This window comes from Coregonus lavaretus, assembly GCF_964263955.1.
Source record: "Coregonus lavaretus genome assembly, chromosome: 4".
Classification (NCBI taxonomy): domain Eukaryota; kingdom Metazoa; phylum Chordata; class Actinopteri; order Salmoniformes; family Salmonidae; genus Coregonus; species Coregonus lavaretus.
The window spans coordinates 17,704,758-17,722,420 of NC_139991.1; the positions used below are offsets into that span (position 1 = coordinate 17,704,758).

The 17,663-nt window shown below is 41.3% G+C and overlaps 1 protein-coding gene and 1 long non-coding RNA gene across 2 annotated transcripts; both read left to right on the forward strand.

The window, feature by feature from the left end:
• Window positions 1-625: 625 nt before the first annotated feature.
• On the forward strand, window positions 626-13,649 carry LOC311127611 (synaptotagmin-13-like; the record flags this gene model as incomplete). Its single annotated transcript, XM_084159436.1, has 6 exons — window positions 626-799; window positions 3,205-3,427; window positions 4,944-5,081; window positions 6,944-7,245; window positions 13,090-13,210; window positions 13,345-13,649. The coding sequence occupies 6 exons, from the start codon at window positions 626-628 to the stop codon at window positions 13,647-13,649; spliced, it is 1,263 nt and encodes a 420-aa protein (XP_084015562.1).
• On the forward strand, window positions 7,684-9,854 carry LOC311127698. Its single transcript, XR_014613137.1, has 5 exons — window positions 7,684-7,772; window positions 8,503-8,577; window positions 8,747-8,842; window positions 9,045-9,226; window positions 9,539-9,854. It is a non-coding gene; the product is annotated as an uncharacterized lncRNA (long non-coding RNA).
• Window positions 13,650-17,663: the final 4,014 nt, after the last annotated feature.

Sequence of the window (17,663 nt, forward strand, 5' to 3'; positions counted from 1 at the left end):
GCATTGAGAGAAAGGAATGAGATCAGCCAGTTTTTTTTTACTTTCCGTAAAAAAAGGTTATTCTGGGGAGCAGGATTTTTATCTCTGACGTCATTCAGATGTCAGACATGGATGTGTCTGACGGCAACAGGAAAGTGGCAGTGGGGAAGAGAAGGAAGGAAGAGAGAGAAACTTAGAGATAAAGAGCAAAAGAGAGACTGGGAAGGGAAGCATCAATGAAACAGACATATTCTGTCCTAACCAGCTAGCCAGCCAGCCAGCCAGCCTGTACCCTCCCACTCCTTTCTCTCCCTTTGTCCTTACCCCATCCCTCCTCTCACTGAATCTATGCAAGTAGACTGCCTCTCTCTCACACTGTTCTCTTCTGCAGACAGGAACATTCTCCCTCTGTCTCTGGATGAGGGAACTGCATACTGAAAGTGCTTGCAACCAACTGCTGGGACCCGAATGAAGTGCAGCCTGTCTCCTGAAAAATCTTCCTATTTTTGAGGGACATTTGCTGCAGACTAACCAATCAGCATCTCAGCATCTTTATTTGTAATGCTGCCTGAAGAGTAACTTGGACATTTTTAGCTTCCTTTCTTCTTCCTCTTTATTTTTTCCTGTGTTGCCCTTGTTGACCAGCATGATTTTCACCACAGCTGCTGTCCTTGGTGCCACGCTGGGCACTGCGTCAGGCATCCTCACTCTCTTTGGGCTCTCACTGATCTGCAGGTCCTGTAAGAAAGGCAAGCTGGAAAGTGGTGAAGATGCAGACCCAGAGAAGGCTAAACCCAGTGTTCTGCACTCCTCAGAGCAGGTGAGCTGCCCTACTACAGTACTTGCACATGGACTCAGATCTTAGAGAACTTACTTTCCTGGGAGGGTAATTACCAGCTTGGGGAATCTGTGTGACTAGGTTTATGTGACGTGGGACTGGCGTGAATGCCATGGTTATTGAGTGATAACATTGACTAAATGTCATGTCACGTGTAGAGCTGTTTTTATCTCATAGGTGATCTATAATTGTAGTGCAGAAAGCTTTGTCCTGTCTGTTTGATTTGAGTAACTACAGTTTCTCTGTGTGGCATGAAATCCTGGTAAATAATATAGCTAACTACAGTTGGTTAATACACTGACATAACAACTAGTCTTTTGATTTTTGAACAGAGAAGTTGGTAGGCTAAGACGATTCCACATATCTGCTTATGACAGCCTTTGATATCTCCCTTAACTGATATATAGATTGTAACACAGGAAATGCAGCAGTAAAAAAACATCAGATAGGGGTTACATTACAATAATGGACTGCGGTAAGATAGGGCCCTCCAATTGGCTCCTCTAATGACAATTTGTTGTCTTTTTACTGTTATGGGCACTGGAGTACAGTTAGTAGAGCACTGTATTCATGTTCCTATGGGCTGCAGGAGGCTTAACCTGTGACTTGACTTGTGGCATTGTATCAAAGTTCTGCTCACAAACCGTGTCCTTTCTTGGGGAAAGATTGATTGTCTGTTGCAGTCCCCTTTAGAGTGAACCCACCCATCCTCTCTCTGAGCCAAGCAAAAGGTGTCGTACGTATGTCCACATTTGACCTTGACTGATTAGTCATAGAGTGAGATACCACAGCTTTGAAGCAGACTTAACACCTCAGCAACCACTTTGAAGAACTACAGTATGTTTATTTGAAATTCCTATGGCCTTATGGGCTGTCTAGTGCTCCTGCATATGGGTCTCATTTGAAGATGGCTAAATAATGGTGTTAAAATAAAAAAAAGACATGCACATGTTTGCACCCACCCATCCGATGAGTTTGGGACTAGGTGATGAGTGATTCAGAATCTTTTAGAGCGGAAAGAAACTGCTAGAACTAGCCTAATAATGAATGCATAGGTTCCCTGCACATCTGTGTCAGTGTAATTTGGGGAGGAGCAGGATACCCCTGCAGCTCACGCTACAACCTGGACTCAGGGGTAGACTTAATATAGTAAATGTAAATTTGGGACACTCCAGTTAGTATGATATGTTAAGTTTCGTTTGGTATGTATTCATTTGTGGATGTCCATCATCCATTTCGTATGATATGTTACGAATTACAATTCGTATGATATGTTATGATTTGCAATTCGTACAATATTTTACAAATTTGTAATTCGTACAATATGTTACAAATTGTAAAAACGTATGATATCTTACGAATTCTAATTTGTTGTGGCTAACGTTAGCTAGGTGGCTAATGCTAATGTTAGGTAGGTGGTTAACTTTAGCTAGGCTAGGGGTTAGGGTTAAGGTTAGGGTTAGGAGTTAGGTTAAAGGGTTGTCAGGGTTAAGGTTAGGGTTAGGAGTTAGGTTAAAGGGTTAAGGTTAAGCTAACATGCTAAGTAGTTGCTAATTAGCTAAAATGCTAAAGTTATCCGTGATGAGATTCAAACACGCAACCTTTGGGTTACTAGACGTTTGCGATAACCCTTTAACCTATCTCCTAACCTTTTGTCTTATGTAACCATACCAAACATAACATATCATACTAATTTGAGCGTCCCAGATTTACATTGACTATGTTACGTCTAGTCTATGAGACCAGGCTGCACACAGCCTTCCTTTCCTCAGCTTACACAAGCCCTCACACATGATGCATGCTCCAGGGGGACACCATGTTCCAGTCAGCTTGCTTTTTGCAGTACTTCAAATGTGCTGCTAAGGAGGTGAAAGAACACTTGCTGGTTGGAGAGATAACAACCTTACTCTTTAGTCCTCCTCTGAAATGTTTATATCCCATTATGTAATGGAACTTAACAATGTGCAATTTATTCCACAAGCATAAATACAGTTCTATACTTTAATATAATAGCTACCAGTTACCAGTTTTAGAGTTTGATTGGGAGAGGAATGATGCAAGCCCAGGAGAATGGATGGAAATTCTTATCAGTGTAACCATAACTCACCCATCTGAATAGCCCACACTTAGCTGACTGTCAGAGAGGTGCATTCACTGTAAATTGGTGTTCCATGTTTTCCTGTGAATTGTCAGACTGCAGTGATAATGGACTGTTATGGCCGTAATGAACCCCTCTGCATACAGCAGGCTTGCTGTCTTTGAACTGCACCACCAACACTATATCTTAATGAAAGCAGTCTACAAACTAGCTGTGATTTCTCACCACACCTTGTATCATATTACAGTTTTATTAGCCTGTCTTGAACCATATCTTCCTCCTCCTCTAGTTCAGTGTGGAAAAATCAACAGAGCCCATCCAACCAAGGACATTGTTGAAATTTCCCAAAATATACAAGCCCAAACCGTCTGTGACCTCATCTGAGGTCATCAGCTACCCTGATCATGCCTCAGAGAAGGGGGGCGAGCCCTCTCCCGAGGGACCCTCGACTGAGCCTGATGCTGGTAACCAAGCAACGGACAGCTCTGACACGTTCACGATCCTCAGACAAGGTAAACCCCAAGCAAGAACAAACACCCTGATTTAAACCAAATAAATCCCTTTATCATTTCCTCTTCTTTTCGTAGCTACTGTGCCTTCATTATACAATGTGTAATACTCTTCAGTTGTTTAGATTCAAAAATGTTCAGGTAAAATTTTACTTGGAATTTAAATGGATTTTTGGACCTATATTACAACGACTTTTTATCTGTAAATCGGAAAAAAATGTCTTGGCAGTTCATTGGCAGTAACAAATGTTATTGGTAATTACTGTAGTTAATCACTTCCTACTATTGTATTAGAGTTACCACTCACTCAGTCTAGATAATTGTGTTTGTGTTACTTAACTCACGTCTCCTCCTGCCAGAGAATTGTGATCAAAGGCTTTGCCCCACTCTCCCTCCTTCCCTCCCTAGTCCCTACACTCATCCACTCAGTGTTATTGATGTGTCCAGTCAATGGAACCTAATGCATGATGGATAGGACTGGTCCCAGAGGGCTAAGAGCTTCCTACTGCTATTCTTGGTGCTTTCTTACACCTGAATGCAATTGCCTTACAGTAACAGCCAGTTTGGCTATACTTGGCTATACATGGATAGGTGGATTTATTATTTGAAAAGCAATTAGCACACACACTTGACTATTGTGTGTTAATTATTTCTCAAAAAAATAACAAACAAAAAAACAAATAACAAATGTAAGATGTCCAAACTTGTGAAACATAGACGTCTATGATTGGTTCAGATTTGGTCCGGTCTGGACCAACCAAATGTGGTCTTGTTTATAATATAATAATATAAATGCCATTTAGCAGACGCTTTTTTCCAAAGCGACTTACAGTCATGTGTGCATACACTTTTACGTATGGGTGGTCCCGGGTATCGAACCCACTACCCTGGCGTTACAAGCGCCATGCTCTACCAATTCAGGGCTCAATAAAATAATAGCCAGTGTGTAGAATAATACCCAAATATGCAAAGGAGGATATTGCATATTTATACCTGTGTGTACCTATTTAGGATACATCACCAGGAAGAGAATGACATTCATATCCATAATTATGCATTTCTGTGTAGTACAGATCAGGGACTCATGAATAAATTCTGTTAACACAATTCCGTTACCGGGTGTAAATCTACTTCACTTACTGTAGTTCAATAACCAATATATATTCATTTATTTTCAAAGTCAATGTGTCATGTCATAGCTGACACCCCATTCTTTCTGCAGACATCGTTGAATCTTAATTAGGAGCGCACATTTAACAGAGTTTTTGGAAAACGTGGACACATAAAAAAACTCAGGGAGATTTTCCCGAAATTCTGTTACCAAACTTTGCATCTGCACATTTCTTCCAGTAAATGTGTTTTAGTAAAATGTTCACTGTAAATTGTTGAAAGTAGTTATTGTGCATAGAGTTGTATGGTTTGTTAATCTTTGAAATCAATCATTTTTGTTTGTCTCTGAGTCTCAGTGCAATTCCGTTGCCGTGGAATTGCCCAGCCCTAACCCAGCCTCCTTTCCCAGACTCAAAGGACGAAACCCCCTGTGCCAGGGATCTTACCAATGGGATGACAACAAGCAGCTCCATCCTCCACCCTAAGCTGCATTTCTCTCTCACCTATTATACCGAACAGAGCGAGCTACACATCACCGTGATAGAAGGTAAGGCAACAATCTCAACAGTATCATCTGCAAGTATGTAAACTTCATGTAAATTAAGAAGGTTGAGGTATCACTAAACATGTTGACCCTAGTTTACCTATTAAACATATTTAAGTACTTCCTTGACAGTGCATTTCTTTCTGTCAAACCTCATTTATTAACATTATCAAAAGAGGTAAACAAGCAGATGTCTTCTGCAAATGAAAACAAGGATAAAGGAAAAAAACTAATTGGCAGTTGTCTGCAAATATAATAAATAAATGTGAGGCAACAGTCAATCAAGAGTGACAAATAGATGGAAATTGTAAATGGAGACCTCACAACCCAATCCCCTCAGTGCATCGTGTCTTGTGGAGCAATTTTCCGAAAGCTAATAGAGTGGCAAAGTGATGACGCACAAACACTGCCACAGTCAACCTGGCTTCATCTATTTCAGTATTCTGCCTTGTTTCTTTTACGTCCTCCATCTACAAAATAATTCATTTCATTTGTGGTGAGACAAAGCAATCCTCCGGCCTCCCCCCTTCATAAGACTGTGGGTGATTTGATAAGGGGTTGAGTGGCTCAGACATTTTTTTGTGTTGGCACTCTGCTGGCTGGTCCCCATATGTGGACACTTATCGACTGTAGATGCTGATGCGTCACCCAATGAAAAGGTCAGCAATGCATCTACTTTGCCTTGCGGCAGGCTGGTGGGTGGGTGGGTGTTAGTTGATGGTGGGGTAGGGGTGCAAGCTGTCAAACTGAGTTGGTGGTGGGGTAGGGGTGCAAGCTGCCACACTGTTCACACCAGCATCATACGCCTGTTGAGATATGCTAACAAGGGGCACAGGTTCTCTGCAGGCTAGCTGTCTGTGAGTCCTGCCTCTTTGGTTTGTTTATCACATGCCGTGTGCTCAATTATATCTCATTATATCCAAGCCCTTAGCTTCACTAATTACTATTTTTATTCAAGGAGTACAGTATGCTTTGCTGTTGGAGAAACTGTTGGAGAGACCTATGCTGGTGTTGTCGAGCACTGATTGTGCAAAGGGGTAAATGCTGTGTGGGTTTACAAAGTGCTTCTGCATTGTTTGTCATAAACACATCTACTAGGTATACGCATACTCTCCTTATAAATGCATACCCTATAAAGTTATAACATCAGTGTATTCTACATAATAAGATATTTCGCAGACCTTGTCATTTATCCTTATTTCAGAAAAAGGAATTGGGAATAGCTAATGAGATTCTCTCCTCCGCACACTCCACTGGCTTCGAGTCGAAGCTCGCATCCACTACAAGACCATGGTACTTGCCTACGGAGCAGCAAGAGGAACTTCCCCTCCCTACCTTCAGGCTATGCTCAGACCCTACACCCCAACCCGAGTACTCCGTTCTGCCACCTCTGGTCTCTTGGCCCTCCCACCCCTACGTGAGGGCATCTTCCGGTCAGCCCAGTCTAAGCTCTTCTCTGTCCTGGCACCCCAATGGTGGAACCAGCTTCCCCTGAAGCTAGGACAGCAGAGTTCCTGCCCATCTTCCAAAAACATTTGAAGCCCTACCTCTTCTAAGAGTATCTTAAATAATCCCACAGCCACTTTACTCCCCCCCCCCCCCCCACCCCCTTACTAGCACTGACTTTTCTGATAGCTACTTTATTGAGGAAAAATGTATTAACTATGACTGTGATATGTGGTTGTCCCACCAAGCGATCTTAAGATGAATGCATTAATTTTAAGTCGCTCTGGATAACAACGTCTGCTAAATGACTAAAATGTCAAATGTACAAATTTAATTAAAACTACATCAATAGACTGCTATTCTAAGGGTTTGCTCCCCTCTCTCTGTTGCCTCCTTCCCCTCTCTGTCTTCCTCTGTAGCGAAGCATTTGAGTGTGGGGTCGGGCTGTGAGGGGTATGTGGCCGCAGTCCTGACCTCAGCAGCAGGACAGAGGGAGGCCCAGACCTCATCGCGACGCCTGACCAGCCACACCCGCTGGGAGGAAGGCATGGTGTTCTCCCTGCCAGGGGGGTATGAGGTGGAGGGCGAAGTGGCTCTCTCCCTGCACAGTTGTGACCGCTTCTCCCAGAACACCAACCTGGGCGTTATGAGGTTCAAGCTGGTTGATGTGGGCATGATGTCCAACGCAGACTGCTGGGTCGACCTTCAACCACCAAAACAGGTAGGCTACCCTGTCCTTGCCATGGATATACTGTATAGTAGATGGCATTGGCAGCAAAGTTAAAGAGCAACTGCCCCTAAAAACCAACTAATCCCTTTGAAAACAGCCTATGTGGCATTGATATGAATCAGCAACATGTATTCTAGTTTCAAAAGTGACTGCAAAGTGTAAATAGGATAGTTCTGGTCATAAAGTCAGTCTCGTCTAAAACGGAGTAAAAGAAGGTTGGGTTTGGAGTACAATTATGTCAACAAATAATGCCCCCTTTTGCCAAGCTCCACGTGCAAATCGGCCCTCTGCCACTTCGCTTCCCTTTGCCCACTTCGCTTCCCACTTCCATTGTTTCATCGCCCCCCAACATACATGTTCAAAGGATCACGGCCGTTTGAGACTGAAAGGTGGATTGACCATGCAATGCAATGCATGCCTCCAGCAGGATGCACAGCCAACAACTATGGTTTGCATGCCCTGCCGAAGGACCCTATCACGCGGAATAGGTGGTTGGAGTTCGTTGGTCCCCAGTGGTGGTGAGTATACCGGTAGCTAGACCATAGACTGCTGGTTGTGTGTCTGGTTATGTATATTGATAATCATAACTTTCATCGCTGGCTAACTTTAGCCTACCTAAACTCAGATTTGGCATGTAGACAAGATAACATTTCAAAAGAAGGCAAATAATTTAATTAGTAGGCAAACCTTTAGTCATGATTGTGATGTTGCCAGATTGACTTTAGATGCAGTACAACTTTAGCCAGCTAACTAAGATCGAGGGGACCACCTTATTTTAGCTAACTAACATTAGCATTGCTAGCTGTTTTTGACGAACTTCGCTAGTAACAGTAATGGCAACATTGCCATCTCTCTAAAGTAAATTTGACGACATCATAATATGGCAAAGTTGTTTCCTATTCATTATTTGGCTACTTTAGCTAGGTAATCGTATTTCCATGCACTCTAAATTAGTGTCTAGGGCACAAATAGATATTGGATGCAGCTTTGGTGGTACTAGCTAACTCATGTCTGACTACAACAGTGTACGAACTAACAGCAACAAACTCAAAGAAATCCAGGGCCATAGCAAAACATTTCAGAGTTGGTTGCATAGTGTAATGGCGTCAACAGCCTGGATCTAATCCAATCTGGAGTCAGTCAGTCTACATCTGTTAAGTATTAGTTTCCAAATGAGATTATGTTATTTCTCAAGCTATGTTTATAATTGAGGGATGATCACAATTGTTGACCCTGTTTTTCTGTTAGACAAAATGCACAATTGGGTGCCAGACTGACCCCCTGGTCATGAACGGATGCCAGGACCTACCAGAAGGCGCAAAGGTGGGTATCATAACATCTCCAGCAATGTGATTGTAATGGTTTAGCGACCCCCAAAAATATTTTAATTCACTGTTCACTTGCTATTTTCAAGCATGTAAGGCAAAACCACAGAATATAAGTGTGTGATGCGACACAAGTACCCTTGTGACACCTCCTCCGTTGTTGCCAGTCTCTCTTGACTCCTATGGACACGCCATCATGAGGCCTCTGATAGTGACCCATGTTACTGCCCTGAGGAAGCAGATGGCTTCATCAACAACAACAGGTAATGTGTGCTATGTGAAAAGTGTGAAAAGTTGTATTCCAAAATATCCGGCTTGATAAAATAGTAGGCTAATTCCCTAGCGAAGTAGATACAAATAGGAGAGTATTTTTGGTTGTTAAGTGCATTAGTAAAAAGCTTTGTCATTTATTTAGAACAAAATGCAATTTACCACTTGGCTGTCTATTATATTACCCTGTCACAGGCCATCCCAGCATAGAGAAGACGGGCAAGGGGGCCCTTATCAGCATCATGCAGACATTCCCTTGGTGTGAGCGTTCCTGTGAATAGAACAGTCAGCCACGTGTTGGCAAGTATCCGGCCAGAAACCTTCACCTGTCAGCGGCAACAGCTTTCACAGGCTAATCATTTGTACAAATACAGAAGGTAACCCACTTCATTACTTTGATACATTTGATAACCCAATTGTGAAACATAATTTATGTAAAACGACATTATTTGTTGCTTATTTTCTACTTCTTAGATGCATACAATGTCCAGGGCATATCTTAGCCTGGTGGAACCAGCCTGATCACTGTGTTCACCATTCTATTTCACTTCACATTTTATGATATCTGACGTGAAATAGAAAGGTGAACACAGTGATCAGGTTGGTTCCACCAGGCTAATCATAACCACCATTGATAATGTATCAGTGCTCTGTGTGTTTGTGTATGACCGACTAGTATCTTTGATTAGGGGCGAGGAGCTGATCTACGCTGCTATGCCCGTTAATGGGGCTATGGCAAAGACCTCACCTACAGCCTCACCTCTTGCCTGCTCACCAACGGTCGTCGATGGGGAGAGCAGATTTAGCTAGGTTTAGTTTGACTTGTTCAAACTTCAACATAGTACCTGTTTGTGTGTCAGATATTACCTATCGTAACTGCCATTGGTAATAGAACAGTGACTATGTGTGTATATGTATGGAGCCAGCACATGGAGACTGACAGATACTGATACTGATGTATCTGAATGGAGAGAGACCTTGCACTCTGCATTAAAATTTTACTAGAAACAACTTTTACTTGTATTGTATTTTGTTATTATTTAATTGAATGGTATCAGTCAATATGGGGAGGGAGAAACCCTGTGTATTCTGCACCAGGATCAGGGAACTCCTGTTGTATACAGGACACCACACAGGAAGGTATGACCACTCTGACATGTTTGCCAAGGTAGCCCCATTACCACCAGACAAAATGCTGATAGGCACAGTGTCTGTATCGGCTGGGAATGACAATGAAAGATGAAAAGTTCACATTATCATACTAGCAGAACACTGCTTCTATGGTATTATGTAAAGGGTTGTTTATTCTACATGGACCTGTTACTACATTTGAAAGTTATGTCTACCTAAATTCAGCAATTGCATTCTTCTCATATTACTCTGTAGGCTGCTGACATTTTCAAAGCTTCCTCCAGCATCTCATCATACATCTGTAGTTATTGAACTCAACCTGCCGGAGGTTTGTTTGTTGCGATTGAGTGGGGGGGGGGGGGGGGTCTTGGTGGTGGCAAGGACACACCTAAGAAACACCCACATCAAACCACACCCACAACCCAACTCAAGTTTTGCTTCTGTCATGGCCGCCCGCATTTCTTGCGGAGCAAGTCAAAAAAAGAGGCCAAATCAGCGGGTGCAGTTCCCCTTTAATATTATTATATTTTTGTAAATTGAATTGTATAGAACTGTGTTCCTCTTCGAGACCATCATAGATATCATTTTTAGTAATGAGGAGCACGGTAACTGTTTATCTTCTTTTGAAGAATGGGTGGAATCATGAGTGATTTTGAATTGGGGTGAGATATATTCCCTGCGTCTCTGAGATGAAGTGTGTTTCCACTATCTATCGCTAACCTGTGCTAATTGGCTCTCCTTTGCTTCTATGAGCTGTTAGGAGGTGTTCGTTATAAAAAGGTGTTGCCATGGCATCCTTCAACAGCCCCTACCCCTCGTGATCTGATAGTGACGTGAGCCATCCCAGCTCTCAAACTAGACAACTGTTCTGTGGATCTGGTGAAACTGAATCCTAGGCACTGTGATCAAAATTATTTTTATTCAAGGTCAAACTCATTTATCTCAATGGCTAGGTTTGGTCTGCCTGTCTGTATGGCTACCCTGTAACAAGCACTGTTAAGCCTCTTCAAGATACAGTGATAACCATCTGACTTTATGTTAACCTAAAGAGGATTTAGGTAAAAAGGACAGCTACTCAAGCTGCTATAGAAAAAGGTAATCCCATTTGACGTCTCAGTCTCAGTGACACAGGGAGGATTTGTATATAGGGTTGAAAGGGAGATTGTTGTTGGACGTTTTGATAGAAATCTCTGAAAGGATTGAGTACATACAGAGAGACAAAATGTATACTGCAAGTCCTTTTCAGTTTATTCAGGCTCTGATCCATTTGCGAGGCTGGGAAACCTTTGAAAAAATGAATTTATTAGAAACCCAATATGATCTTGTTTCTCTTTTCTGTCGGAACAGCTCATTCTGTCCACCAACAAGCTGTTCTTTAATTAAAACTTCAGCTACAGGGACACCTGAATGCAAATATGGATTTAATAAAAAAACTGCCAGTTCTCCAGTCTTTCCTGGCTGCTGCATCGTGAGCCTCCAAGCTAGGCAGGAGATCAGAATCTACATCATCACAAACCCTGGGGATTTATTTTTTCAGGGATGCGCAAGAGAGCATGAAGTCCTGCCAGGAATCACAAACAGGGATGATGGAGGGCTGGAGAGGGAGCGGGAGATGACGGAGAGAGATGCGAGGATGACATGAGATAAATAAGTCACGTCAAAGATGAAAAGGAAGACCAGATAGAGGAGATAGAGAGGACAGGGGGAGGCTGAGAGATGTAGGGAGGGGAAGGCGGGAGTTTGTATGATGTAGGTTGTGACGCAAGTGATACTCCGCTGCGGAAGAATAACTATAAATTATTGATCATTTAACACAGTGAGAAGTTTCTCAGCTCTTTATTTAGTGGTCATAGCTGCATAGAGAGAACACAGGAGCAGATGGGGCTGACAGAAGCCGGGGATGACACACACAGCAGTATACTGTGCTATAGCTCCTCAGGAGATCACACACTATGATACTCCACTGAAGAAAGATAGGAGATATTTTATTTATTAGATGTCCACTGAAAGAGAGAAAAACATTTTAATGAAACCGTTGATTTGGTTGTAGTTGTATGGAGTTATGACTCAGAGAAGAACACTGTTCAAAGAACAAGACTACCCCATTCCCTTTGCATCGATTACTTACCACTCCTTTGATATATTGCTCACAGCAAATCAAAGAGTGAGTCAGGCTGCTACTTTAAAGTGTTTACTTGCTGTGGATCGCAGACTATAAAGGGACGCTCAAGCTGTAAAATTGTACTGTGCTCTTTGGTGCTGTTGAAATGATGTAGTTAACATGTTTCCAAGCACCCCCTATAAAAGCCAATTGTGCTTAGTCTGTGCTGCATATTGGCTAATGCAAAATCCTTGACTTTTTGTCCATTAGTGGGCTCCTTATTTTTTGTGTGTGACCTGTTTGGAAATAATATGAACCACTTCCTCATATGTGCACTACTGGATGACCAAAGACCCTAGATATCAATTACTTTCACTAATCAACCCTCCACACAGTTGGCTATGCATGATAACAGTTTGACAAAAGGTGGAGTGTTGACTGTAAAGCCTCTCCTACACACACATTTCGTTTATATGATATTACTTTTACAATAAACTCTTTCCTGGTTGTAAGAGTCTCTGATATTCCACTTAGTAAAGTGACATATTGGGGCATATTGCAGTATGTGTAGGAGTTTCAATGCCCCTAACCCACGCACGAAGACCATTTACTAAATTGTCACGATTTCAGATCAATATGAGATTCACCGGTAGCATCAGAAGCATAATAGCAGTTATTATAATAATTTGTGCCTAATGAATCCTAATCTTCCTGAGGCACAGAGGTGACTCACACAGCCATTCATCCAGTCCATTTGATTACTAGTGAATCAGACCTTTGTGTCCGTTAATGATGCTGTCAAGGTAACAGGCACGTGTACACACCTTATTGTAATTCCTAAATGGACATTGCTTGTTTGATATTTGTTTTAACCTATGTACTGTATATCAAAGTCTGTTGTGTGTTGAAGTTTTCTGCTGTGTGTTTTTGACATTATTTGCAGAATAAACGTTTTTATGTGACCTGTTCTAATCACAGTGAATTGGTGTAATTGACTATAATCAGCAGGATGTCCAGTCAGCTGGAGAGCTCTTGCTCTCCATAAGTTACCTGCCTGCAGCCAACCGGCTGGGAGTGGTGGTGATGAAGGCTAGAGGACTACAGTCGGACAAGCTGAAGGACTCCATAGGTACACCCTGCTTATTAATATAACCCATTGCAGCTCATACTGTATGACGCCTACAACTGCTCATCAAATCATACAACCATGAATGGATAATCCATCCGTTTCACTGTAGTGAAAGCCTCGTTCCTTGTTCCTAGACCTGTCTGTGAAACTGGCCCTGAAGCACCAGACTACCAAGCTGAAGAAGAAGCAGACGCGACGAGTCAAGCACAAGATGAACCCAGTGTGGAATGAGATGATGATGCTGGAGGTTCCCCGCGAGCTGCTGTCTAAATCCAGTCTGGACTTGGAGGTGTTGAACCAGGCAGGTCCTGTTGAGCAGGAGTCCTTGGGCCGCTGCCAGCTGGGTTTACAGGCCTCTAATACTGGTCTCCAACACTGGCAGCAGATGCTAGACAACCCCCGTAAGCAGATCGCCATGTGGCACCCACTTTATGACTAAGATAACAACCTGTCTGCTTTGCCCTTCCAAATACCAAAATAGTATACCACACATAAATATTTAACCATACAAGGCTGGATTGAGTAATTCCGGAACTCAGGATTTAAGAGCCTAAATCTACAGTATTTATCCACTTATATGGAAATGATCCTATTACCTGCAATTATTTATCCCACAGCATCCCATAACATATCAACAATAGCATACACTGAACTGACATATCACTGGATATCACAGAATTTCCCAAGATTTCCAACTATGAACACATTTTATATATTCAATGAAACTCATCAATGCAATGTAATACTTCGCCTACAGTACCTATACTTAACCACCTCTATGATCTGTTTTCATAGCTGAACAGAATAAATATGATAAGTAATGCCTGTGTTTTTGTGGTATAGGGGATTACGTATATGGTATGTAATGGTAAAATAAGTCCTGTGTAGCTCAGTTGGTAGAGCAGAGTGTTTGCAACGCCAGGGTTGTGGGTTTGTTTCCCACCGGGGACCAGTATGGAGAAAAAAATCACTAACTGTAAGTCGCTCTGGATAACAGTGTCTGCTAAATGACTAAAATGTAAATGTAAATAAATATAAGTCAATTATTCTACAGTACAGCTGTCATTTTATTTGTAAAGTGATGTTTTCACACACTTGGAAAGCAATCAAGAAAATGCACCTAGCAGAAAGTAAAAGGCCTGCCAATATTGAACGGATAGGAGATTCAAAAGCTCTGTGTACTACTGAAAGCACAAGTATTGGTATTCATTCATATTTTGTAACTGTGATGGAATTACAGTGGACTTTATGTTTAAAGTTGATCTTATTACACAGGCAGCTAAAGTTATACACAAAATCATGCAGTGTTTAATCAAGTAATATACTGTATTTGTAATTTTTATGAATATGTGCAGCTGGATTTTATCTTAGGAGAATACGAGAGTTGTTATAAATGTTATATATGAAGTAGTTACAATACAACTATCAACTTATCACATTTCACACCTGTTTCCATTCAACCCACTTTGCTTCAGTTACAAAAGGTATTTTTCTCCAATGTAGTTTTATTTTTACGTAGCTTTTGTCAAGTGAACTGCTATAGATTGCGCCAGTGAGAAACATACTGTGGAATTTGAAATTTTACGTACAAAACGTGTGAAAATAAAAAAGCTACCTGCATGATCTTCAAAATATGTTATGCCAATATCTGATTCTAGTCAACTTGTACTGAGGATGTGCAAATACCCAGGCATGCAGAGAGCAATATGTACAGTATCAGCCCCTAACACAACATCCGGGCAGACATTGATGTAATATATCTATTTATTGATACTTCCTATTCTCAGAGCTCATTATGCGTAACTGATATAACCTTGGACCTGACCTGCTATACTGGACCTGACCTGCTATACAGTAGCTAGATTTTCATAGCTGAATGAGCACTACCATTCTCATGCTGAGATGAAGTTACACATTAATGTCACCCATCCAAGCCATTTCACAAAAAAACTAAGATTTACTGTAACAGACCACAATATAATCAACCTTTGAAGTGATAACTCATTGACTACTAAAGTATGGCTGTTTCACATGCACGGTGTTGTATTTACAAGAACACTGGTAATACTGTGTGCTGAGTAATTTTTTGTTGTTGTAAAGCATGTCACCCTTGAAGTGCAACAAGGGATTCATCTCAGTCAATACACCTATGTAAATCCTACTCACAGTACCTAGCCTTGTCCTTGACTCACAATCACAGGCTTATATTTTCTGCTGTAATAAAAGTGTTGCAGTTTCCATGTTAAAATAAATGTTTATTTTTTCTATGAAATAATTTCAACAAATGTCTTATTTTGTGTGCTTATTGTCATCATTTGTAGATATTAAAAGTAATTTCTTTAAAAATGTGCATCTTCATGAGATTCTGAATGATCATTTGCCAGATTGTCTTAGGATGCCATGGGCATTATATTCCTGCCTATTTGTTAAGATATGAGCAATCCGCTTGTGTGTAAGTAGTACAATCATTATGCATGCAATGCTGTGCAATGTGCATACACTTTATAGCCCTAAACAACAGCACTTCCAACTAATGATGTAGCTACATTGTTATGTAAAATAACTGGTGCAGAGGCAGTGCTTGGATATAAAGTAACAATACATCATCCAGCGTTTCCAGGTAGTTGTCTTCTGTGGACTATCCATTACAATCTCCCTGCAGCTGCAGATATGGCCAGAATGAATAATGAATGTTGTTTCCAATGTGCTTGTTATATAACCTAACCAATACTACAGTTCATCAACCTCAATATCCGTCATGGCCCCTAAACGAAAAGAGAGAAGAACTATGGGACATTTTTTATCCATTGCCTGGCAAGGACAACATGAACATGGAAGAATAATTGAATGACTGAGAACTACGAAATAAACCCCCTGACTCATTAATAAGTGAACCGTACTGACTAGATCAGCCCGTCCCATGCGTCTGATACTTCTCTTTTCAATTTAAAATGGGAAAAAAGTATTTGTTGCTGCCGAATTCTGTGTCAGCAATGGAGCCATTGTCTTGGCCAGAGTCAAATCTGACGTAAGACAATGTGATGAGGCTAAACAGTTGTGACATCATTTTGTACTGAATAAATAAAATGCTCGAACCAAGAGGTTTATTTTGACTAATAAGCCACAGTTTCACATGTTCTAGCTCAATACAGACCGGGTCAGACTTAAAGCACCCATAAATAATCAGTTGGCATTAAAAATAACGGCACTTGCAGGAAGTGAGATACAGTATATTTTCCAAGTGAAATGTAGAAAAGTGGTCTGTGGATGCCAAAGACACAACCCTTATTATATAAACATTTATACGACTTTCTATAGTCTTCAACAATACATAAGACTAACAATACATAATACAAATAACAGGGCAGATAGCAAATGCAAATAATAGAAAGATGATGCCAAAACTATATATAAATATATATACAGTGAGCTCCATAATTCACTGGACAGTGACCATTCTTTTGTTATTTTGGTTCTGTACTCTAGCACTTTGAGTTTGAAAGGATACAATGACAATGAGGGTGAAGTGCAGACTGTCAGCTTTAATTTGAGGGTATTTTCATACATATCGGATGAACCGTTTACGAATTATAGAAGCTTTTGTACATGGTCCCCCCCATTTTCGGGCATCAAAAATCATTGGACAGTTTAACATAATGTAGAATAAAGTAATCATTGTTAATATTTGGTCGCATATCCTTTGCATGCAATGACTGCTTGAAGTCTGCGATGCATCGCCATCACCAGACGCTGGGTATCTTCCCTGGTGATGCTCTGCCAGGCCTGTACTGCAGCCATCTTCAGTTCCTGCTTGTTTCGGGGACTTATTGCCTTAAGTCTCCTCTTCAGCATGTAAAATGCATGTTCAATTGGATTCAGATCTGGTGATTGACTCGGCCAGTCAAGGTTTTTCCACTTTTTGGCCATCAAAAACCCCTTTGTTGCTCTAGCAGTATGTTTAGGGTCATTGTCTTGTTGCGTGATTAAGTGCCGTCCAATGAGTTTGGAGGCATTTGGTTTTATCTGAGCAGATAAAATATTTCTGTAGACTTCAGAATTCATTGTTCTACTTCTGTCTGCAGTCACATCATCGATGAAGACAAGTGAGCCTGTTCCACTGGCAGCCATACAGGCCCAAGCCATAACACCCCCTCCACCATGTTTCATGGATGAGGTGGTATGCTTTGGATCATGGGCATTTCTTTTTTTTCTCCACACTTTTGTCTTTCCATCACTCTGGTACATGTTAATCTTTGTCTCATCTGTCCACAATATTTTTTTCCAGAACTCTTGGGGTTCTTTTAGGTGCTTTTTAGCAAACTGTAATCTTGCCTTTCTGTTCTTCAGGCTTATCAGTGGTTTGCATCTTGTAGTGTACCCTCTGTAGTCCTGCTGGTGTAGTCTTCTGCGTATGGTAGACTTTGACACATCTACACCTGCATCCAGGAGAGTG